This window comes from Dreissena polymorpha, chromosome 13 (assembly GCF_020536995.1).
Source record: "Dreissena polymorpha isolate Duluth1 chromosome 13, UMN_Dpol_1.0, whole genome shotgun sequence".
NCBI lineage: Eukaryota > Metazoa > Mollusca > Bivalvia > Myida > Dreissenidae > Dreissena > Dreissena polymorpha.
Window position 1 is genome coordinate 33,893,854 of NC_068367.1, and position 25,616 is coordinate 33,919,469.

Here is a 25,616-nt window from a genome sequence, read left to right on the forward strand (position 1 = left end):
TGCATGAAGTCTATACAACTAACCATCAAGTCCATGAAGTCTATACAACTAACCATCAAGTCCATGAAGTCTATACAACTAACCATCAAGTGCATGAAGTCTATACAACTAACCATCAAGTCCATGAAGTCTATACAACTAACCATCAAGTCCATGAAGTCTATACAACTAACCATCAAGTCCATGAAGTCTATACAACTAACCATCAAGTCCATGAAGTCTATACAACTAACCATCAAGTCCATGAAGTCTATACAACTGACCATCAAGTGCATGAAGTATGCAAAACTGACCATCAAGTCCATACGAAAGGATGTAAAACTGACCATCACGTCTATTAAGTATGTAAAACAGACCATCAAGAGCATAAAGAATGTAAAACTGACCATCAAGTCCATTAATTACATAAAACTGACCATCAAGTTTTTAATGTAAGGACACAGCAAGGACTCGGTCACTTCTTACCCTGACGGAATTTCGGACTCATCATCTGCTGCTTCATCCAATTCTGACCCAGACGTAAAATTTGTGGCCGACCCCTTTTCAGCTCCTCGAAGGGGTTTGGAAGGCGCACCAATAGCTGGCGGGCGTTGTTCGTGAATCATAATATCCGCTTTCGACTTCTTGCTATAGTACATTGTTCCCGATGAAGAACTCTCACTGGACAGTTTGGAACCATTTGAGCCGCTGCTCTTGCTTAAGGCAGCCTTGTTTGCCTTAATTGGTTTATTTATTACAGAGGGAGCCATATAAGTTACGCCTTTCGGCGGCTCTGCTTTCACGGTTATTATAGTCTCGCTAGTCTGTTGAGTTTTGGTTGTGGCTGAAATTACAGGTTTTGGATTCGCCACTTCGTGGTACGGTTTAGTGGGAGTGTAATTCAGGTTCCGAACTGGCATCTGCGAATCTGGCGTAACAGATTTCACGGCAGAACCCGGACGCGGCAGCGAAGAGACTGGTTTAGCGTACGCAACAGCCTTTGAACTATTTTCCGAGCCCACTTCTTGAGTTAAGGGAATGGAGCTCAAGCTTGAGTCCACATTATTTGCAAGGGTGCTATTTTGAGTCTGTGAGGCTGCAGACACCTTTACAGGACTAGAAGAGGGGCTATTAACACTCTGATTTAACAACTGTGAACTACTCGAAGCAGGTATTACTTTTGACGCCGGTCCGAACTGATTCTTCAGTCCACTATTTTCTTTATTATTTGACTGACCATTCAGACTAAGGTCAGTTTCCCGTTCTAACTTTGTCGGCGGAATTTCTTTTCTAGGACTCGCGGTGGCGGTAGATTTTGTCGCTCCAGTTTTCGATGCTGTCGTTTCCTCGCTAGTTTTTTTCGTTGTTGTAGATTTCGCTACGGAGGTCTGTGCAGGAGTCTCCTTTCGCAAGGCACTCTGGGGACGCATGAACGCGTTCATTGGATAACCAAATACTGGCGTTCCGTCTGGTCCGATATTAAACATGGCATTGGGACCCGATTGCATCTGAGATACACTGTTGGTCTTCTTGATCTTCTGCTGCTGTGATTGAAGGTCACTCGCAATGTCTTTGGCACTCAGCGGGCGGGCGTATGGGTTGCTGTGACCCTTCGTTGTGGCAGATTTTGGGGCAGCATTTCCACTTGAGGTGGACGAAATGTTAGTACCTGGAATAACATCAGATACTGGTTACATTTCAAAAGGTTTTAATAACAGTTTTAACCATTTTATTTAAGCTGGATTGCATGGAAAACCTATAGCGTACTGAAACGCTCTCCAGTCTGTTTCCTGCGTAGAACCAATACTTGATGTCTATGGGCGAGATCTTAAGAACGCTCCCACAGTGAGTATCAAACCCGTGACCTCTCGCTCACTAGGCCAACACCATATCCCCTATGCAACCATACAGACATTTTTGTTATTTCTGGAAAGGCTTTAACCAATGCGAGGAATCACGTGGTCAGATTTGAGAAAAAAAGGCCGCTATGCCTCGATTCGATGAAGAAATAGTCAGGAAATCGCCAAATATTCCATGAGTTATCCACGCACTCAGACCAACCAGCAGAAAACGGTTGATACTCGCTTAAACCGCTTCCGGCTGGTCCTATGATAGGCGTTATCCGATTAAAAACAAGTTAGCAATAAGGTAGATGTACCTGTTTGAAGACTCAATTTCTCCATCGAATCGAGGCACCTGCGGCCATTTTTTCTTAAATCTGACCATGTGATTCCCCGCAATGTTAACAATCATTTTTACCATTTTTACCATTTTATCATTAATGAAAGAAATAAAATTTGACTTCAAGTTTTCTGGTTATTTATGTGGTTCAAGAATAATTGTTATCAACAAAACAATCAAATAAAAAACAAAGCCAATCAAGTTATGAAGTAAAAGTAGACAGCTAAATTTAATTCAGTCAAGCTGCAAGATTGCGGGGGTGTGCATAACAATGAAAATGGGCGTACAAATTTGTCAAACAACAAAGCCACTAACATATCGACTGTATATATTATGACCACCAGCAGATTTGCGCAAATGCTTATGACTAGGCTTGCAAGCCCTATCATGCTTGGATTACAAGGACCTGTCTTACATCTGTTAAAAAAGCCGCTGAAATAACAAGGTGGCATATTTTAATGTGAGAATAATAGCAGTGGCTAAATATGCCTTTATAATAGGAAAGCGCTGAAAATTTATTATACCAGTGGATGATTTAAGCAGGTGCTACAAAAAGATTTCCTCCATGGATTGAGAGGGTCTATCTATCTTGACCTCCAAGTGCTGTAATTGATATGGCCAGGGCCCTCAATCCATTTTAGGGGAAGCGGGTCACTACCTATAGCAGGGGGAATTTTCACGGCGTTTCCCTTTTTGGGGGATTTTTTACTTACTCTCTTATTATTACATTTGTACATGTTTGCACTATATTCTTTGCTTATTTCATAATTAAGTATGTTTGAAAAGATTAAATTAAAATAGAATTGAGATATAATAATCATGAGGAGACATCTATCTATAATTTTTTTTTTTTTTTTTTTTATTTTTTTTTAGGGGGAATTTTTCCCCCGAAAAGGGGAAAAAAGTATACTTTTCAGGGGGGAATGCGGCCGAATTTAGGCCGTGGATTTGACAGATTGAGGGCCCTGATGGCATACGCCTAGATACTGTGGGGTCATGGGTTCAATCCCAGTGGAGTTTTGGGGCAAATTTGGGGCCTTTATTCAGCCCCATTCCAAATGTCAAAAATTACATTTATCTTTCCCAAATGACTGCCATAAATTATCAATTGAAGGTTTTCAAACAATTATTTTTGTTGTAAATAAAAAGCAAACTTAACTTGACACATCATAAATTCATTTAACCTATCATAATGTAACCTTAACCCAACAAAATGCTTACTAAACCCAACATCATGTCATTTTAACCTAACAGAATGTCAAATGAACACAACATAATGTTAACTTAACCAAACATAATTTAAGTTAACCCATCATGATTGACTAACCATACACATATCTCAGTTTCTCCTAACAAAAAGCAGTTTTGTCGTTCCATATAGGCTGTTCATAAAATACATATAGGATCTGGCACGAGTTGTCATATCGTACCATATTTTATTAAACGAGTTCAGGAATTTTGTTAGTAAGCGAGCCTTTGGCAAGCTTACTAATGCATTTCCTGGAAGAGTTTTATCAAATATGGTATGATATGACGAGTGTCAGATCTTTTTTATCACATGCTTTTAAATGAGCAAATTAAATAAATATTTACACAAACATAATGATAAATACCGAATGTTATTTACATTTCGTGACGCCATTTGACGCATTGCAGCAAAATAACAAAATGCGATTGGTCAATAAACGAAAACTAAGCCAATGAAAATGCTTAAAAATGTTGTATTACACATGTTTAATAAAAAAAATATGTAATGGTTGTCTTACATGGGAAACAGGGTTTAGCATGTGATAAAAAGGTGGTGAAATTTATCAATCAGTACCAGTGGCTACTTTAAGAAGTTGCTGGGGACTAGGTGGCGGTTTCATGGTGGAACGAAACGGCGTTGGCATGGTGCTGTTGGCTGAGGCATTGCTCAGACTGCTGTAGGCGTTGTGGGCGGCCTCGGCATTGCTGCGCACAGAAACAAGTTCAGCATGGTTAAACAGCTGGACGGGCTTGATGGAGTTGTTGCTGTATTTTAGCATGGGCTTCTGGGTCTGAAAGAATACAAGAGAAAATTTGTTAAACAGGTGGGCCTTAAAATATTCCAGAGCTCTTAGTAAACAACTGCACATTTTTGCCCAATCTGGAAAAGTACCGGTACAAGTGGGAACAAGGGACAAAATTGTCACAAAACCAGGTTGACATTGTGAAAAAAAATCTGATAAAGGGAGACAACTCAAACTGAACTTTTGAAATGAACAAAGAAAATTAACCCCCTTTGTAAGTTTGTTTTAAAATAAATCTATTTTTAGTCGTGGCGACCTTGACATTGGAGATATGCACATGAATTTTTTTTTTGACCTTTGACCATGAAGGATTACCTTGACCTTTCACCACTAAAAATGTGCAGCTTCATAAGATACACATGCATGGCAAATATCAAGTTGCTATCTTCAATATTGCAAAAGTTATGAGCAACGTTAAAGTTTTCGGACGGACACACGGACGGACGGTCAAAATTTGTGTGCGTATGGAAAGGTGTTGTCCATATACACATGCATACCAAATATGAAGGTTATATCTCAAGGGACATTTATGGCCATTTTTGACCTTTGAACTCAAAGTGTGACCTTGACCTTGGAGATATCGACGTAATTATTTCGCGCGACACACCGTCCAATGATGGTGAATAAATGTGCCAAATGATTTTAAAATCTGACAATGAACGACATAGTTATGGCTCGGACAAGCTCATTTATGGCCATTTTTGACCTTTGAACTCAAAGTGTGACCTTGACCTTGGAGATATCGACGTAATTATTTCGCGCGACACACCGTCCAATGATGGTGAACAAATGTGCCAAATGATTTTAAAATCTGACAATGAACGACATAGTTATGGCCCGGACAAGCTTGTTCCGCCCGCCCGCCCGCCAGCCCGCCAGCCAGCCAGCCAGCCCGCCAGCCCGCCAGCCAGCCAGCCCGCCCGCATTCGCCAATCTAATAACCAGTTTTTTCCTTCGGAAAACCTGGTTAAAAATTAGCATGAAAAACCCTGAAATTTGAATTTTTTGGTACTGCTCATTATCAGAAAGACCTGGGTTAGTATTCCAGTAGCTTCTTAAGTTTTCACTTAAGTTAAGAAATTTCTTAAATAAATTTCTTAAGTTAAATTTGAAATGTAAAAAAGCAAAACATGACACGCTTATTAATTCTCTTTAAAAAATTGCTTTAAGAGTTAAAGGAAGTTAACTTAATTTTAAATATATGAGAAAAAATACACAGAGTAAAGAAATTTATTAAGTTTATGAAGCTACCAGAATTTAACTTAAGTGAAATCTTATGTTTAAAGAAAAAATGGCGGAGATAAGAAAAAATATTGCGCAATATTTCAACTTTGTTATTTTTTAACCTAAGAAGCTACTGGAATACGGCCCCAGTACAATGTCATGTAACTCCCAGCTGGCAATGCATTTTAAAAGTAATCAATCATTGGAGACTTGTTGAATGAAGATACATCAGTTGATATAATACAATTGAGCACTAAAAAATGAAGTTTGAATATTGCTTATGACTATTTAAGATGATGTACAATGTATGGATCATAGTATTACCTGTGTCATGGCCAGGTGTAGTTTCAAATAATTGCTTGATACATTATGTATATACCATAAATTGGGAATTTTTGTTAAAATTTTGGTTTGGGATCAGGTCCGTTTGCATTGGGAATGCCTTTGTTTTCCGGAGGCGCAGACAGTGCTGAAAAACCCCTGAATGCCTTTTCTTTGCATAAGTATTTTTTTAAACTAATTTTATTATTGTACACGTATATTGGTTTTTGACTTGAGTAAATAAAAATTTCATCAAACTCTGAACGTACATAGGTAAATGTATCAAGGGAATGAACGCTATTGATGTGTTTGAAATTATGTTTAAGAATAAAAACAATCATTTAAACAAGTATATGTTTTATTGTATGTAAAGAATTAAGAAACATCATACTTAATAATACTGAATTAGACAAACAATGTCATTAATAAATAAATGATTCTGTAAAAAACAAAAAAAACAAAACTACTCTCATTTACAGTATGTTAGTGTGCATTGAGTCTTTTGGGAGACAACATACATGTGTATTTATCACCAGGCCAGACCAGCACAAGCTCTTCATACTGACCAGACATATAGCACAGTTCTTTACATCTGCACAGAGCCAGACCTATTAGAAATTTTTTTTTGCAATACTTTCATAAAATAAAGTTATCAAAATATGTTCTCTACTTTTTTACATAAATGAATTTACTTTTGGGTTATTTTAGGACAAGGTAGTATTTCTTTCTTAAATTTTTTACTGACGACGCATGTTTTAAGTACCGGTATACTAAATAATTGTGTCAATAAGTCCTGACATGGCTTTACATTTCACATTTTAACCCAACTTACACAGTGTGATTTAAGATTGTGTGTCACTATAATTATGTATATTACAGAAATTGTCCCAGAAACCAATTAAAGAAATATTCAAGATGGAAACCTTTTTAAGCGGACTGTGGCTAAACCCTAACCCTAACAGACTTTCATAATACTGTAAACGTATAAAAATTTGTCTGTATGTAATTTCGTGGTTTAATAAAAAACAACTAATTCGTTGACACGTAATTTGGTGGATTTCAAATAAGAAACAACTAATTCGTTGATACGTAATTTCGTGGGTTTCAAATTTTCGAGGAAGACTGACCGCCATTAAACTGTTATTAAAACAACCAGAGTAATAACGAAGCATAATCTGCTAATCTGTATTGACAGCAAGACTTGAGGTTAATGAGCACTGAAGCATGAAAGTGTTGCCGATAATTGTCAATATGAGCGATAAAATGGCGCACTTGTGGGTCCCGGCTCTCTAATTGCCATCAATGTTGTGTTGACAATATTTGCAATTCTCAGCGCAATCAGTCCCCTAGTAGTAACAATTGAGTAATATTATAAGGTCCCCAAAATCACGTGTGAAAACGTTATGTCTCTTTTAACTTTATTTGGCACTAATTGACAAATGTGATAAATCTGCAAAAAAAACCTGTTAATTTGACGACGTCACGTAAATAGAACAATCGTTGATGTTATATTTATTAACCATGATGAATAAAACGTACATCAACGATGATGAATAAAAAAAGAAAAACTCACAAGACTTTAGATTTTTATTAATGCACTGGATGGCAAACAAATTGATATTTTATATGAACACACTGTCATTCATACTATGTATTCATTAACATCATAGTTCTTATCATATTAAGTAATCATCTACATGTTAGTAAATTTCAAACAAATATAATTTATGTCAAATGGGTGAAAAATAAGAACATTTTCGATTCGGAAATATTTAATAAGTCAAGATATAGTGTAATGCGACCTACTGAAGTGAAGTAACTATTACAAAAAAACAACAAATATCTCAGATAACCGACAACAAAAGAAAGTATCGGAATTGACATTCCGAAATGACCGAATTCGGATTTAAAATGTATAAATAATCTGGCACTTGAATTTGTGGTTCAGCGGACCAACGAAATCCACGAAAATTCGTACAACACGAAATTTAATGGTTTTACAGTATATGATAACATACATGTACACCTCATATGATTTGATAATGCATACAGTCACATGAAGCCAAGTACTGATAGCTCAAATCTTTATCTGTAAATTGTAGGTACAAAGTATTATATTATTTGATTTTAACCACCAGTTGAATGGGTGTAATTTAAGGCATAAATATTTCTATTGAATATTTATAATAAGGTGATCAAGATGGCTACATATTCTAAGTCAACTATGGCTAGTGGCTCTGATTCATTCATTGACTTTTGTTGTTTCCCCTGTTTAGAGAACAAAATTGACCAGTGGGCTGACTTTTACTGTGAAAACTGTCAGAAATTTTATTGTGCAAAATGTATTAATCTGCATAGTCAGTTGTTTGGGACACATGTGACATACGGAAGGGGAGACACAAGTAAGTGGCCAGTGGCCAAGGAAGTGGAGGATTTCCTTCAGAAGTGTGACCTTCATGACGACAAACATCTGGAAATGTTTTGTGAGGACCACAGTCAGCTGTGCTGCACTAATTGTGCTTTCCTAAATCACAGGTTTGTTTGACACATATTTGCTTTAAAAAAAAAATTGTCGTAAGAGACTATTCAATACAGCCTTATTCAGATAAAAAAAATTCAAGTTCTTTTTTGTGAAATGAAATTTTATATGATGACTAGTATTAATAATGTGTCTGTTAAAAATAGAAATCAGTATTAAAATGAAGACATTCCATATCTTATTACTTGAAAATAGCATTACAAAACTACAACAAAAACACGATTAACAAAAGTTCATACATATTATTGCATAATGGCAATTTAAACCACATACAAATATTTAAATATTAATTTCCATTTAGACAATGTGCTAAAGTAACACTGATATCCGAGTCAGTTAAAGGATCTCCACCAAACTTGCAGCAACTATCAGGAAAAATCCAAAGCATTCTTGAAGAAATCAAGAAACTTCAGAATTATTGGGATACCAACATGCAGTCTTTGCAGGCTTCATACGACAAACAATTATATGTAATACATGACACGCGCAAAAAAATAAATAGTATTCTAGACAACATTGAAAAAAACACCATGAAAGAGCTAGATGATAAGTTGGCCAGTCTGAAAGCATCTGTCAAGACTGATGCAGAAAATTGCAGCAAACTCAAAAATGAACTCAAGCAACTCAATGACTCAATACACGACATTGTTGATAAGGGCAAAGCAGAACTCACATTTATTGCAAGTAAGAAATGTATGGAAAAGATTCAGCAGTCTGAAACATATCGGAAGCAGAACTTGTTTCAGGTTGAAAGTTCACTGACATTCCAGGCAGACAGGGATTTTCAACAGTACTTGTCTAAATTGTCAGGTCTGGGGAAGATTGTACTCAGTACCAAGGAAACATTAGTGTTAGTTGATCCAGACCAGGCACTCACTGTACAAGGGAAGTCAGAGTATAATGTGCGCCTACAGAGTGATTCATATAAGAACTGCTATATCAATGCCATTTGTGTTCTCTCTGAGGATCAGATCCTTGTTGCATATAATATTAATAAAAGAGTTAAGCTACTCAATCATCAATACCAGGTGGTGGGTCATTATGATTTAAATGGTTATCCATGGGACATGTGTAAAATCACACCAAGTGAAGTAGCTGTTACTGTGAATGACACTAGGACACATGAGGTCCAGTTTGTCTCTGTGAATGGTGGGCAGCTGGTTAATGGCAGGATGTTACAGTTTCAGCATGCATGTTTTGGTATTGCTCATATTATGCAAGACCTGTATCTCACTTCTGGCACTGCACTTTACAAGTATTCAATGAAAGGAGCCCTGTTGACTAAGTTGTATGAAGATACATCAGACACGTTAACAGGTAACATTTGATGGATATATTCAGGTAACATTTGAAAATATCATATGAAATAATACAATAGCATTAAGCTTTATATATACATATTAACACAAAAGTCATTTGTATTTTACCTTTGCCAGTTTCAGGCAATTATGTTTGCAAATAACTGACATATTAATTTCACTATAAGTAAATAAAAACTCCTTAATATTAAAGTCTTTCCTTTGCTCAAGTATTTTCTTGCCTTTTTCATTACTGTATATGACTTTTTCATTGGTAAAGAAAAATATTTTAAATAATTCCTCTAAAACAATCATGTCAGAAAGCTCAGACTATGTACTGTAAACGTATAGAAATTCGTCGGTATGAAATGTCGTGGTTTAATAAAAAACAACTATTTAGTTGACACGTAATTTCATGGATTTCAAATAAAATAACAACTAATTCGTTGATACGTAATTTCGAGGATTTTAAATTTTTGGGGAAGACTGACCGTCATAATAATTAAACTTTTATTAAAACATCCAGAGTAATAACGAAGCATAATCTGCTAATCTGTATTGACAGCAAGACTTGAGGTTAATGCGCACTGAAGCCTGAAAGTGTTGCCGATAATTGTCAATAAGAGGGATACAGCGGCGCACTTGTGGGTCCCCGCTCGCTAATTGCCATCTATGTTGTTTTTGACAATATTAGTAATTCTCAGCGCAATCGGTCCCCTAGTAGTAACAATTGAGTAATAAGGTCCCCAGAATACACGTGTGAAAACTGTAATGTCTCTTTTAACTTTAATTGGCACTAATTGACATATGTGATAAATCTGCAAACTGTTAATTTGACGACGTCACGTAAAAGAGAACAATCGTTGATGTACAGTTTAAATTCCATGCTTGATTTAAAATGTATTATTAACCAAACACTTATCAAGAAAACAACATATTGTATTAACTAGCATATCTCAATCTAACAATGTCTCTTTCAAAATGGTTGAAAACGGGAACAGTTCAGACACGTTCTCCTACTATAGCAGGATTGCCCGACCCTGCAAAGGCTCAGTCTACGACTGAATTAGCATTATTGACACAAGCCGCTAACGATTCAGTGGAAGAAATGGTTAATGGCCGTAAATGGAAGCGTATAAACAAGAGCTGTCACTAGGACAGCGCTCTCGACTATTTGAGTGCTTGACAGTATAACGTAAGCCATCATGGAGAGGGGGGTATAATGTGGGTGTGTGGTCATTTAATAGATGATATTTCAAAAATAAGAAAAAAATAAAAAAAAATAATATATAATTTTTTTTTGGGGGGGGATTCTGGGGTGGAGCGTGGGGGATGGTTTGGGTGGAGTCCATTGTGGTATGTCAGGTAAGTGTTGTTTTGTCAATGTATGAATCAAATCTGATCATAAATAAAGAAGTTATGGCAATTTAAGCAAAATTTATTAATTTGACCTTGAGAGTCAAGGTCATTCCATGGTCAAGGTCAAATTGAACTTGCCAGGTACAGTACCCTCATTATAGGAAGAAAATATTTGAAGTTTGAAAGCAATAGCTTTGAAACTTTAGAAGTCAAGTGGATCTAAACACAAAATTTAACAAAATATTCAGTTACTAAGACAAAAAAGGGCCATAATTCTTAAAAAATGCTTGATACAGTTGTCTGCTCTTGTTTATAGATTGGGGTCATGCTGGTAAAGAAGTTTGCAAAATATGAAAGCAAACTTTAACATAGATTTATCAATAATATGCATATTCTAAATGGAAAAAGGTCCATAATTCTTACCAAATGCTTGATACAGTTGTCTGCTCTTGTTTATAGATTGGGGTCATGTTGGAAAAGAAGTTTGCAAGATATGAAAGCAATATGTCAAGGGACATTGAAAATATTTGAGGTGGTACGCAAACTTTAACATAGAGTCATCAATAATATGCATATTCTAAGTGGAAAAAGGGCCATAATTCTTACAAAATGCTTGATACAGTTGTCTGCTCTTGTTTATAGGTTGGGGTCATGTTGGTAAAGAAGTATGAAAAATATGAAAGCAATATGTCAAGGAATATAAGAAATATTTGGGGTGGTACGCAAACTTTGACATTTGCACGCTCACGCTAACGCTAACGCCGGGGTGAGTAGGATAGCTCTACTATATATATTTCATATATAATAGTCGAGCTAAAAATGTATAAATAATCGTTGGTACTTGAATTCGTGGTTCAGCGGACCAACGAAATCCACAAAAATTCGTACCAAATACGAAATTTAATGGTTTTACAGTAAGTGAGTAAATGTACTTATTTAGTGTATGTAAGTGCTGTTCATTCCATAGGGTTTCAGCATAATATAATCATCCTTGAATACATGATTCATTTTAAGAAAAAATCATCCTTTAATAATGAACACAAAAAGCTGGGGTGAATAAGTGTAAGAGTGTCTTTATTAACATAATGATTCTGTTAATAACTAACTACAATGATCCTACTCTCTTTACAGTATCGAAGTGTGCAATGAGTCCTTCAGGTGACAAGATATTTATCACCAACAATTCCCATCACAAGGTCCTCACCCTGGCCAGAGATGGCACAGTTCTCCAAACCTTCACAGACCCAGACCTACAAAACCTTGCAGGTATCCATGTGACTGCTCTGGGACAGGTGCTGGTCTGTGGAGCGTCATCCAGCACTATCATTCAGCTGGATGGGGAAGGCAAGAAGAAGCTGGCAACTCTTGCTACCAAGAGGGATAGACTTGATGAACCAAACTCAGTCTTCTACAATAGGAGCACAGCATCCATCATTGTGGGACAATGGTCTAGCATCCTTGTGTTAAGAGTAAAATAGGTGTTTTGTCACAAGTTTCAGTACAAACATTTTGGAACATGTACTTTACATGAATTCTTGGCCACACCAAACTTGTATTCAGTATTACGTTTCATCACATAATTCACGTGGATGATTTAATATTGTCGTGCCTACTAATGTCAAATCATGAATATGTTTGAAAAGGTACATTTATAATTAACTTTGAGAGCATGGATCTATTATTTAGTGTTTTGTTTCAATGCATAATTCTTGCGGGATTATATATTGTGTTGCAATACAATTTAATATGTGCTACATGTACCATCTAATGCTGATAATTATTTTTCCTTTTCAATCGCATATAATCAGTGTATTGTTGTTTTCTTGATATTATATCTTAAAAATGAATAACATGTACATACATGATTTTTTTGTGGTTATGTTCTATAATACTTTAGTGTAATTGTTATGCACAGTAAAAAGAACGACAGAGTGCAATTAAGGAGGGAAGGTTTTACATTTTCATTGTATTATTGAACAGTCACCATGTGTTCTGTCCTTAAAAATATAAAGTTTTTTAGATTGACAATTATGTTTTGTACAGACTTCTTTAATTGTTGTTTTTAGATTTTACTTTTGTTGATTACAGTTATATATGTATTTACTAGTGTCATTCATGCTATCTGCCTTTACTGTTCACTATGTTTTGCTGAATAAATTAACTTTTAATTATGTTCACATGCCCCTTTGTCCTTTGCATTTTCTTCCAATCAAATATACAAATTATTGCATTATCTGTGTTAACTACATGTACATGAATAGACACTATTTTGTGTATTAAAGTTACATTTCCAAACACGTTGTATGACTCATATATGCCAGTAATTTTTTTAAGTTTATAGTGTGATAATCCATGAAATCAGGAAAAATTAAACATTATTAATATGATTATAAATAACAGTTTTCCAATTCTTTATAAGCGCATGTTTAACTGCATTTTAAACTTGTTATTATTAAGTGCAAAAGAACAGTATTGCTTTATAATAAACTCAATAAGCCAACTAGGGAGTCTAACGGAAAAGTTTGGCATCTTTTAGGGGAAATTTTGGTAAGAATTTTTGGATTTTTTTCTTTTGCCATTCTGAAACAGCCTGAAAGAGGCTGTAATTTAAGGCAAAAAAGATCACTGTATGCATTTGCATTGCATGCTTTATCAGGGGTTTTTGGGGTTGTGGGGAATGGGGCCTTTAGCCCTTACGTGGGGGAAATTTTACATGTGATTTTCCACTTTGGGGAAAAAATTGTGCGTGTTTTTTCCTTCATGAGGAAATATGCTAAGAGTCATACTTTTACTGTTTAATGGGTTAAAAAAAAAGACTGTTATTTTCTTCATAGATTAATGTTTCTGGTTAATTTACATTTCATAACTAGAAATGGCGCGGCAGAGGCTGACACATATCCCCACGCCGCATGTTTGACCCAGGAGGACCCCAGGGTTGGTAATGGGGCAATGCATAGTTGAGATTAACCGTATTGTCATAAGAGATATTCAGTAGCAATTGGAAGTGAATCGGTGTAGAAATGATGAAGTTAATGTAAAATAACATAAAAAAGAGATGTGTTTGTCAGAAACACAATGCCCCCTCCTGCGCTGCTTTGATTTATTTAAAAAAATTTACTTCCCTTGGATTTGTTTTTTTGACCTTTGACCTTGAAGGATGACCTTGACCTTTCCAGGCTTTTTCCGCTCCATTTTGGGAAAACGCCACACTGGAATTTTGGGAATTTCGCGTCGTGAAAACCCCCATTTTGGGAAAAAAATTAATCGCAAAATTGGCTCAATTGGGAAAAATTATCGCATGTAAATTATTTAAAACAGTGTTTCTTATATTTCAAAGAAGCCGTTAACTGGTAAATAACGACTATTTTGATAACTTATTATTAAAATTTTACAAAATATTATCAACATGTGTGATTAGTGCAGGTTTTTTAATCTGAATTTGGGGAAAAGGCTTGGCCTTTTTGAGGTGAAAAAAATCGCGGGAAGCGCCGGATTTTGAGGAAAAAAAGGAAAGTCTTAAATAATCATTAACATATTTTACAGTTCTTAAAACAAATTCAAGGCAACAGATAATTTAATTATGCAATACTTTCTATTTTCTACACCAGATCAGGTCAACTGACATATTTAAAGGGTTAAAAAAAAAAAAAAAAAATTTGGATTTTGTTTTTCAATTGGGAAAAAAACAACCAGATTTGCATTGGGAATGGGGCCGAATTTTGGACCCGTGGCAAAGGGCGGAAAAAGCCTGCTTTCACCACTCAAAATGTGCAGCTCTATGAGATACACATGCATGCCAAATATCAAGTTGCTATCTTCAATATTGCAAAAGTTATGGCCAATGCACTATACCGGGGGCATAACAAGAGCACCGCATAACGGGTGCCACGCTTGGCTGCGAAAGCTTGTCAGAATTTATTTTTTTAGAGGTCACAGTGACCTTGACCTTTGACCTAGTGACCCAACAAGAGATGTGTTTGTCAGAAACACACTGCCCCCTACTGCGCCACTTTGAAATAAAATTTCTATTTATCATTTGGCAGGTAAAGACATCATCTCGCTTTAAAGCTTCAAAGAAATTATAATTATATTATTTAAATTAAAAACCTTTGACAAATCAATCATTTGAGTTATAAATAATCAAAATAATAAATCTGTACAGTAACTGTTAAAAGAACTTCAATTCTTGGTAAGGAAATATATAATATGAGATTTATAATTATATAAATTACTTCCCTTGAAAATAATTGTCTCTAACAAATCTCTATTTTTAGTAGCAAATAATTAAAAGCCACTACCGTGACTGTGATTGACCACTCGAAATGTGAAGCTCCATAAGATGCACATGCATGCCAAATATATAAAGTGGCTATGTTTAATATTGAATAATTATCTCCCTTTTTAAAGCTTATTACTTCCCTTAAATTTGTATTTTTTACCGTAGACCGTAAAGGATGACCTTGACCTTTTACCACAATGTGTTTGTCAGAAACACAATGCCCCCTACTGCGCCGCTTTGATTAATTTAACAAAAATATATACGTGGGCAGGTCAGATAACCATGTCCATTTAAAGCTTATTACTTCCCTTGACTTTGTTTTTTCGACCCTAGACCTTGAAGGATGATGTTCACCTTGAAATTTTACCACTGAAAATGTGCAGATCCATGAGATACATATGCATGCCAAATATCAAGGTGCTATCTTAAATATTTAAAAAATTATGGCCAATGTTAAGTTTTTTGCACGACGCCTACGGCGGACGGCAGAAGTCGGACGACGAGCTGGCTATGACAATAGCTCGGGTTTTCTCCGAAAAAAGCATTGCTAAAAATGAGTGAAAATCTCTGACTCGGCCCCACCCCAACCCCCATTACTTTTGACCCAGGGGTCTGATAAAAATTCCAAATAGTGCAGGGTCGCACATATGCTCATAGCTACCATTTGTGTAAGTTTCAAGGTTCTAGTGCTTATAGCAGTGCTCCAGCTAGGCCTAAATCGAAGGGCGCCGCGCCCTGCCCTCCCGAACCTCCGCCCTGCCCCCCCCCAATTCATAAATCTCTTATTTCATTGTAATTATTTTAATCCTCATTGTAGACATTATATTTGAATGGTTTAATAATGATGGGAATAATACAATTATTTATAACATATAAATTAACATGCAATAGCAAGCATTCCAGAAACACCCGCGCTCGAACGTGCCCTTTTCACAAAATACTGCGCGTCGAAAGTGCCCTTTTGACAATATACTGCGCGTCGAAAGTGCCCTTTTGACAAAAAAGCCCCCCTGCCCTTTTCAAATCCTAGCTGGAGCACTGTTATAGTGTAGGAGATAGTGGCCAAGATAGACGGACGGACAGACGGCGGAGATAACCACAATATCCCCACGCTTTTCAAAAAGCGTGGGGATAACTACTTTGCAATAACTGACTGCGGAATTGTTGCCATAATTTTCAGAATTAGAATGCACTGGTGATGCAATTAGGATTTCACTAAACTCAAACAGTTCTGTTGCATCATGAACATCTTGGATGGGACTGACTATGGCTGACTTTGTCAGAGTGATCTCTTCTTGAAAGGGACTGACTGTGGCCGGATGTGCCAGACTGAGATCACCTTGACAGGGACTGGCTGTGACAGTTTCAGACCGTACAACAAGAACGGACTGCTGCAGACTGAGTGGACTTACTACCTAGTCACTACACTTTGGTTTTGTGAAGAAAGATGTAATGATAGAGTTATTCGCACCCTTTGGGGGGGGGGTTTCGATAGCTTTTCCAGTTGTGCGACATTATGGTGACAATTAACGTAAAGCTAGTTGAAAGTTATCGTAAATCAGCCAAGGGTGGTAATAATTGTCGTAAAATGTATACGGTACTGTACGGCGTGTACGGGATGGGAACTATAATTGGACGGGTACCAAACGTTGTTTTCTATGCTTTGGAGCGAATTTGTTGTAAAATTCAATTGTTTTGAACTGTTTTATGGAGGGGAAAAAGCTTCCGCTGGGGGAATTTTTCGGTCCAGAAAGGGGAAAAAACCAGCCTAGATTGCTGGGGAAAGACGCCGATATTCAGTAAGGTAAAAAAAACCTGTTTCTTATTATTCAAAAACTGCCAAACCCATTTTGAATGGCACTTATAATAAAACAAGAGGGCCATGATGGTCCTGAAAGGCTCACCTTATACCAATAGGTACTATTGTTAGTTTGAAATCAGGGCTTTTTTATGATTTTATAGCGGCTGTTTGGTCATAGTCACAATGTCAACAAGAGGGCCAAGATGGCCCTAGTTCGCTAGACCTTTTTTACAGGGCCTTGTTCATTGCTTACCATTAGTTGAAAATTCATTACTCTAGAGCATATTAGATTGGTTCTCTTCTGTTTACTTTTGCAGTGTGAGCATATGATTAATTCTGATTGAGTACTGTCCATTTGCATGGGTTTTTTGCAATGCAAACATTTGCAAGTAATGCTTATTCTACATGTGTTTACAAGGTTTTTGTAAGATTTGGACCTATAAATGTGGCCTCTAGAGTGTTTACAAGGTTTCTCTATAGCTAAATAATGAATACTGCCCCGACCACTGGCTGCCATGTTTTTTTCAGTTTCGAACTTGATCGAGGTATCATTGGGACAAATCTTCTGACCAAGTTTCATGAAGATCGGACAAGAAATGTGGCCTCTAGAGTGTTTACAAGGTTTATTTATAGCCACATAAGGAAAACTGCCCCGACCACTGGCGGCCATGTTTTTCAACAGACCAGAACCACTTTTGAACTCAACCAACATATCATTAAGACAAACATTTTGACAAATTTACATGAAGATTGGGCATGCAATTTGACCGCTACAGAGTTTACAAGGTTTTTCTTTTTTTTGACCTAGTTTTTGACCCAGCATTACCCAATTTCAAACTCGATCGAGGTATCATTGGGACAAATCTTCTGTCCAAGTTTCATGAAGATCGGACAAGAAATGTGGCCTCTAGAGTGTTAACAAGGTTTCTCTATAGCCAAATAAGGAAAACTGCCCCGCCCACTGACGGTCATGTTTTTCAACGGACCGGAACCATTTTTGAACTCGACCAACATATCAGTAAGACAAACATTTTGACAAAGTAACATGATGATTGGGCATGAAATGTGACTTCTACAGTGTTTACAAGGTTATTCTTTTTTTTGACCTAGTGACCTAGTTTTTGACCCAGCATGACCCAGTTTCGAAATCGATCGAGGTATCATTGGGACAAATCTCCTGACCAAGTTTCATGAAGATCGGACAAAAAATGTGACCCCTTGAGTGTTTACAAACCAAATGTGGACGACAGACAGACGGACGGACAAAGACCGATCACAATAGCTCACCTGAGCAATCAGATGAGCTAAAAAGTCAGTCTGTTTTTTCCGAATCAAGTCCCTAAATTGTATGACCAATCACCACAAAAGTTATATGGCTAGGCCGGGAATCGAACCAGTGAACCCTGCTGTGTGCTCTAACAACTGAGCTAGCCAGTCTACTTTCCAGCTGTTTCCAGCAATACATGTATTTGCTTTTTCAATGTAACTAAAAAACTTACCGTGGTAAAATTGGAGAAAAGCAAGCAATACTGAATGATATTTCTGGTTCCAAACCTACCTGCAAAAGACATAGACAACAAGGGCTGTTTGTAAAACATCCGGAAACCATTTTACTATTTCGGGTCACTGTGACCTTGACCTTTGACCTAGTGACCTGAAAATCAATAGGGGTCATTTGCGAGTCATGATCAATCTACCTATCAAGTTTCATGAATCTAGGCATAAGCGTTCTTGAGTTATCATCCGGAAACCATTTTACTATTTGGGTCACTGTGACCTTGACCTTTGACCTAGTGACATCAAAATCAATAGGGGTCACCTGCGAGTCATGATCAATGTACCTATGAAGTTTCATGATCCTAGGCCCAAGCGTTCTTGAGTTATCGTCTAACAACCACCTGGTGGACGGACCCACAGACCGACTGACCGACATGAGCAAAGCAATATACCCCCTCTTCTTCGAAGGGGGGCATAAATCTTCCTATCAAGTTTCATGATCCTAGGAATAAGCGTTCTTCAGTTATCATACGGAAACCATTTTACTATTTCGGGTCACTGTGACCTTGACCTTTGACCTAGTGACCTGAAAATCAATAGGGGTCATCAGCGAGTCATGATCAATCTACCTATCATGTTTCATGATCCTAGGCCTAAGCGTTCTTGAGTTATCATCCGGAAACCATTTTACTATTTCGGGTCACTGTGACCTTGACCTTTGACCTAGTGACCTGAAAATCAATAGGGGTCATCTGCAAGTCATGATCAATCTACCTATTAAGTTTCATGATCCTAGGCCTAAGGGTTCTTGAGTTATTATCCGGAAACCATTTTACTATTTCGGGTCACTGTGACCTTGACCTTTGACCTAGTGACCTGAAAATCAATAGGGGTCATTTGCGAGTCATGATCAATCTACCTATCAAGTTTCATGAACTTAGGCCTAAGGGTTCTTGAGTTATCATCCGGAAACCATTTTACTATTTCGGGTCACCGTGACCTTGACCTTTGACCTAGTGACCTCAAAATCAAAAGTGGTTATCTGCGAATCATGATCAATGTACCAATGATGTTTCATGATCCTAGGCCCAAGCGTTCTTGAGTTATCATCTGACAACCACCTGGTGGACGGACCGACAGACCGACAGACCGACCGACATGAGCAAAGCAATATACCCCCTCTTCTTCGAAGGGGGGCATAATTACAGAATACTTTCTGCTATGAAACCAGTATTCTTTCTGGTAAAATTTGGGAAGGAAAGTGTCCCATTCCCAATCTCAAAAAGTACAAATTTCCAAAATGACTGCCCACCATGCCAATTTAAGGATTCTAATAAACAAAACAAAAATATTGTTTTTTTTTACATAAACAGCAAAATTACATTTATCTCCATATCAAGCTTTTTTTCGTTAAACCTTTGCAAATACAATTTTAAAAACACTTTTATTCCCAGTTTTATATTATTTGCCAGCAAAAACACAGCTCTCAATTTCCCAATTTTAGTCAAAATAGAGCTGGATAGGGAAATAAACTAAATTTATTTTTATTTATTTCATTTCTTTATATTTATATTTTTCGAAAACCTTTAATTATGAATGTTAGGCAGTCATTTGGAGAAAATATACACTGTTTAACAGTAGGAATGGGGTTAAAATACAGACCCAAATTTGACTAAAATATCCACTAAGCCATGAAACCTACCTGCTGTCTCAAAGGTAGCTGCTTCTTCAGGGACAGGTCCTCTAGGCTGGCCGTCAACTTGGCTACATTTGGGTCGGCCATTGAACACCTGTGGGGGCTGGTAGAGGGGTCAACACCCAGGGCGTGGGAGAGGGGGGGGCTTGGGGGGATGAACTAACCCTCCCTCTGGGGTCAACTTAGTGATACTTGTGGCATGGTGCAGAGCTTACATATTCTGAAAGAAACAAAAAAAATAAATAATTGTATGCATTTTAAAGTACAGTTTTTCTTTTACTTAGCTTGTACTTTAAATAGTTTTTCATGTAAGCTGCATGTAATAGCAGTATTTTAAAGAGAATTGTTTTCTTCAAGTTCCGAGTTATATATTAAGCTAAACTATATTTTTCACTTAATTCATTTATATAAATTTCAATAAAAAATTATCTGCATGAATAGCAATCGTGAACATGCAAACGTTTACAATCAATTCAATAATATTCAGACTTGACATACAAACACTGCAATCTGTAAATGAAGAATAGTATTATAGCGCCTGAAGAATAGTATTATAGCACCTGACAGTGTCTCATAGATAAATGACAGATACCAAAACCCAAAACAGATTTTATCATAATATTATGCATACATATTTTAGTGTCCCCGGATAATCAATTAACCATGTACCAAAGTATGATGAATCAGCAGTTTCTTATCAAACTAAATGAGAAACTTGATTGGTGTAATATTTGTTATTGAAGCAAATGCTAACAAGACATGATTTATCTCTTTGTTTATTCTTCTTCTTCTTCTTCAATGCTAGTTTGATTTATTTTAATACATGTTTTTACATTAAAGATTTTTTATTATTGATTTCATATTTGCAATGTGAATAATAACAACATAACCATGTCATGCATGAATATTTTTAATAAATAAAATAATGAATAACAACATCTGTCAAAGTTGTTGTTTTAAATATACACGTTATTGGCTTGATGACATTGGGATGTTCCAAATTATATAGCATAAATTTTCATTAAATTGACAAAAAATGTCCATTTGTTTGATAAATTACATAAGAAGTATAACATCTGAAAGTGACCATAATTTTTTTCTTTTAACGGACTAGCTTTAGGAAAAAATATATTTTTGCTGTAGTGGAAAATGACCCAATAACTGCTATAAAATAACCCGAAAAAAGCTTAAAATATACATAAGCAGAATTTCTCTGCTGACTCATCATAAACTACAATACTTACATTCATTTTTATAAACCATATGGAAAAAAGTCCATGGAAAATATTATTTAACCTCCCCTTAAATTTTTTTGGCATTAGCCAAATTTCACATTCTCAAAAGGTCTCTAAATTCATATTTGCACAACTAAAATAAACATTTCTTATTGATACATACTCATCGTAATGGCAGTTAAACAACCTATAAATATACGCTGATTGAATCGAACAGCCACTGCAAAAACTCTTAAAGTGTACCAACACTGTTTACACTTGTCAAAAATATTCAATATCGAGTTTTAATCAATTCCCACTTTGATAGGTGTTGGGTTCTCTAAAGCGGCTCTTGAAATTTAATATTCTCAATGGCCCATTGATTATCGTTTACTTTTTGCACAAGCATTTTTATTATCTATTATACTCAGAATTCAACCAGGGGTCCTATTTGAAAAAGTATCATACCAGAGATATGGTGCTCATTATCTTCAACACATATATTTGAAAAAAAGAGTTTAAAACATGAAATTGTTCAAAGAAGAATCAGGCAAACTGAGACTTTGGGCAGTATCGGGTTTATGCACCAATCAATGGGCAAATGTGTTCAAACATTGTGAATCTTTTGCTTTTGTTTCATTCATTGTACACCTATGTTTTATACCAATTTCTTTGAAAAAACAACAACAAGAACAGCACAACTGGTAAATAAGATTCAAATAATAATAAGACAAAATTGTCACAAAACCAGGTTTTCAATTTGAAAAAAGTCTGATATAGTAAGACAATTCAAAATGTGCATTGTTACCCCCCTTGTATCAAATTCAATCTATTTTTACTCAATGCGACCCTGCTTTCAATTAAAAAAAATATCAAGTTGCTATCTTCAATATTGCAAAAGTATTAATAAAATAAGCGATTTGGGCAACAAATATTTGACCTCTGACCTTGAAGGATGACCTTGACCTTGACCTTTCACCCCTCAAAATGTGCAGCTCCATGAGATACACATGCATGCCAAATATCAAGTTGCTATCTTCAATATTGCAAAAGTATTAATAAAATAAGCAAGTCATTCTTTTGTTTTTCAAACATTACCGCTTTAAAACCGAAAGTAGGATTTCTAGATGTATACATCCGTTTCGACAAACGCGATTATTGTTAGGTTTAAAAGGACAAAAGAGACGGATTTCTATCTTGTTACCACCATATATATTCTTATATTGGCATAGATAAAATATGTTTCTTATTTATACTTAAATTGACTATACCATGAATTTTATTTCAAGGTGTGTGGCTTTAAGTTCTAAGGAATTAAATTGCTGTATAATAAATTCAATAAACCTATTATTGAATTTACTGGAAAAGTTTGGCATATTTTCTGGGAAAGAGCCTTTTTTACTTTTTGCAATTGGGAAACAGCCTTTAAGAGGCTATAATTTTATGCAAACAAATCACTGCTTAGGCTGAATCTGTTCTGTGTCATCAAACAAGTATCAGTCATCAGTATTGTTCTATGGACGTGGCCAATGTTTTTTTGTCAGGACCCAGGGGTTTACCTCGCTTCATTGGGAAGAGGCCCTAGCCTATGCATTTTGGGAAGAAATTGCTAATTTTGGGAATAATTCTTGCTAAAATTACTGCTTTGGGAAATGAAAAAGCTGGTGGAAGTTAGGATTTTTGCATGATTTTAAAGAAATTTTCAATTGGGAAGGTGCCTTTAATAGGCCCCTGTTCTATGAGGCTGAAAACCCTGACAGGCACTTTCTAATTAACAAGGGCTGTTTGTAAAACATGCATGCCTCCTATATGGGCTCTCAGTTGTAGTGACAGCCATTTTGTAAATATGTTTTTTGTCACTGTGACCTTGACCTTTGACCTAGTGACCGCAAAATCAATAGGGGTCATCTGCGAGTCATGATCAATGAACCTATGAAGTTTCATGATCCTAACCATAAGCTTTCTTGAGTTATCATCGGGAAACCATTTTACTATTTCGGGTCATTGTGACCTTGACCTTTGACCTAGTGACCTGAAAATCAATGGGGTCATACCTTGTTTCTCTATACATGGTATTTGATTTAAAGAAACTAATAATTTGGTAATTTACGAGAAATATGATATAAGTTTTCCTTTTAAACTTTGATCTTATCGTGTGTGTTTATTGACGTTATTAATTATGTTTATACTTATTTTTGCATTTCATTATAACGTGTAGCCCTTTTGTTAACAGTGTTAAGCAAAATATTCGCGCCTTAAGGCACGGAAAATTGTTTAAGTAACACTTTCATTTAAAGTTTAAATGTAATCGGTAGATTACGTCTAATTATTTGGACTAGATTATGCTATACTTATTTATTTTCTGTTTCAGGCTCCAATGCGGATAACTTGTGTTACTCGCGTTACTTTCCGAGCGATGTACATACATTCACAATGCTTGATAAGCCGGAAATCGGAAATACATTACTGTTCTATTTTTAAGTACATGTTATTATGATATCGTGTTATATATTATGTTGTTATTACATCATTGCCTATATATTAAAGCCATTAAACATTGTGTTTGTTTTGCTGAAAAAACGAGTATATCAACGTAGCACTAAGCATTCGCAAAGTTAAATAAATATGATGATGTATAATGTACATGCATTTCTCTGGGTTTTGACCTCCAAAACAAAAAAAACTCAACATTTGATTATTTATTGTGTACTGTCCAGCGGGTGATAGTGTTTATTGTAGTGTCTAATTGGCACTCTTTGTACGTGTTCAAACTGTGAAAAGATGTGACAATCACAGAAACAACAAGATGGCGCTGCCAATTAAGTGCGATAATGGATTAAAGGGCATTGACAAAAAATAACAGTTTGTATATATTTTTCGGCGTTAACTCAGATGGTCTCTCACAACAAAAAAAACTATACACGTCAAGGTATTATGTTTTACTTCTATCAGTAACGATATGGATACGGCGTGTTTGATTTGATATGACATTAAAAGAAATATCAAATTTTTGGCGATATAACTGTTTTAAAAATACCAAAGAAACATTTAACCGAAATCAGAAAAATTCAATGTTCTCTGCGCTACGCAGTTTGTATAAAAAAATCAATACTTGCTCACTCTTTACCTTGACTTTGTACATTGCCGCATAATTTTCGCGCTCTTTTGTCGGGAAATATACATGCTGGCTATATTGGAAGCATTTGTGAACGTCGTGTTAACATTAAAACATCGGAAGAGTGTTTCGGATTATAGATTATTATTCTCATTTGGGAATTTAACGGAACATTAATTCTTATGGTATAATTGTTTTGAATTGTATATTAATTTGTTACAACGCTTTACGTGTCGAAAAAATGTTTTGATAATATAATGCATTGATAGCACAATTTCCAGGAGGAAAACGTTTTTTACATGAAGGCGTATGACGCAATAAAACGTTTTTTTGTAAGATCGTACTGCATTCGATCTAAATTTTAATACGCTCGTCCAATGAAAGCTGTCTTCCACATAATGCACTATACTCTTTACACTTCTGAAAAATGGCGTAGTCATTAAGTTGTGTTAATGAAATTCTCAAACATATTTACCGACATAAATGTTTAAGATTATTTTTCGGAAGTGATGTTGCAATTATGTTTGATTATTTGATAATTGTGAACATTAGAAAAGCGTTATGTATACAGTTATCGATACGATTCGGTTTATATGCATGAATTGGCGAATCATCGATGTCAACGATATCCACTGCTATCACGGCGAATTGCGGCGAATCGCAGCAAATCACCACAACATTAAGGGGATTTAGGGCGAAGATTATCTTGCTCGCGCGCGACGTCGGAGTGATGAGTCACGTGAAATCGCGGTGATTCTCCACCCAAAAAGCAAAATGCCCGCCTTGACTTTGCAAATTAGGCAAAAATCACGGGTCGCGTAGTGTAGTGACATCAAAATCAATAGGGGTCATCTGCGAGTCCTGATCAATGTACCTATCAAGTTTCATGATCCTAGGCATAAGCGTTCTTGAGTTATCATCCGGAAACCATTTTACAATTGCGGGTCACCGTGACCTTGACCTTTGACCTAGTGACCTGAAAATCAATAGGGGTCATCTGCTAGTCATGATCAATCTACCTATCAAGTTTCATGATCCTAGGCATAAGCGTTCTTGAATTAT

At 36.1% G+C, this 25,616-nt stretch overlaps 3 protein-coding genes across 7 annotated transcripts in view; 2 read left to right on the forward strand and 1 right to left on the reverse strand.

The window, feature by feature from the left end:
- The window catches only part of LOC127855901 (bromodomain adjacent to zinc finger domain protein 2B-like), a 364,850-nt gene that overhangs the window by 103,351 nt on the left and 235,883 nt on the right, over nt 1–25,616 (reverse strand). For all 3 annotated transcript variants that reach the window (XR_008037787.1, XR_008037788.1, XM_052391812.1), the window contains exon 3: nt 466–1,648. Coding sequence is in view for 1 of the 3 variants with exons in the window: in XM_052391812.1 (XP_052247772.1) it covers nt 466–1,648 (1,183 nt within the window). In the remaining 2 variants the exon portion in view is untranslated. The remainder of the gene's footprint in view (nt 1–465; nt 1,649–25,616) is intronic.
- LOC127855902 (uncharacterized) overlaps nt 1–25,616 on the forward strand; it is a 328,965-nt gene that overhangs the window by 87,432 nt on the left and 215,917 nt on the right. Inside the window, exon 4 of one of the 3 annotated variants that reach the window (XM_052391813.1) lies at nt 12,431–12,701. The exons of the other annotated variants lie outside the window; for them this stretch is intronic. The gene's annotated coding sequence lies outside the window, so the exon portion shown is untranslated. Of the gene's footprint in view, nt 1–12,430; nt 12,702–25,616 lie in introns of those variants that run through there. 3 annotated transcript variants of the gene reach the window in all.
- The window catches only part of LOC127855903 (uncharacterized), a 233,546-nt gene continuing 215,917 nt past the window's right edge, over nt 7,988–25,616 (forward strand). The window contains exon 1 of the mRNA XM_052391816.1: nt 7,988–8,208. The gene's annotated coding sequence lies outside the window, so the exon portion shown is untranslated. The remainder of the gene's footprint in view (nt 8,209–25,616) is intronic.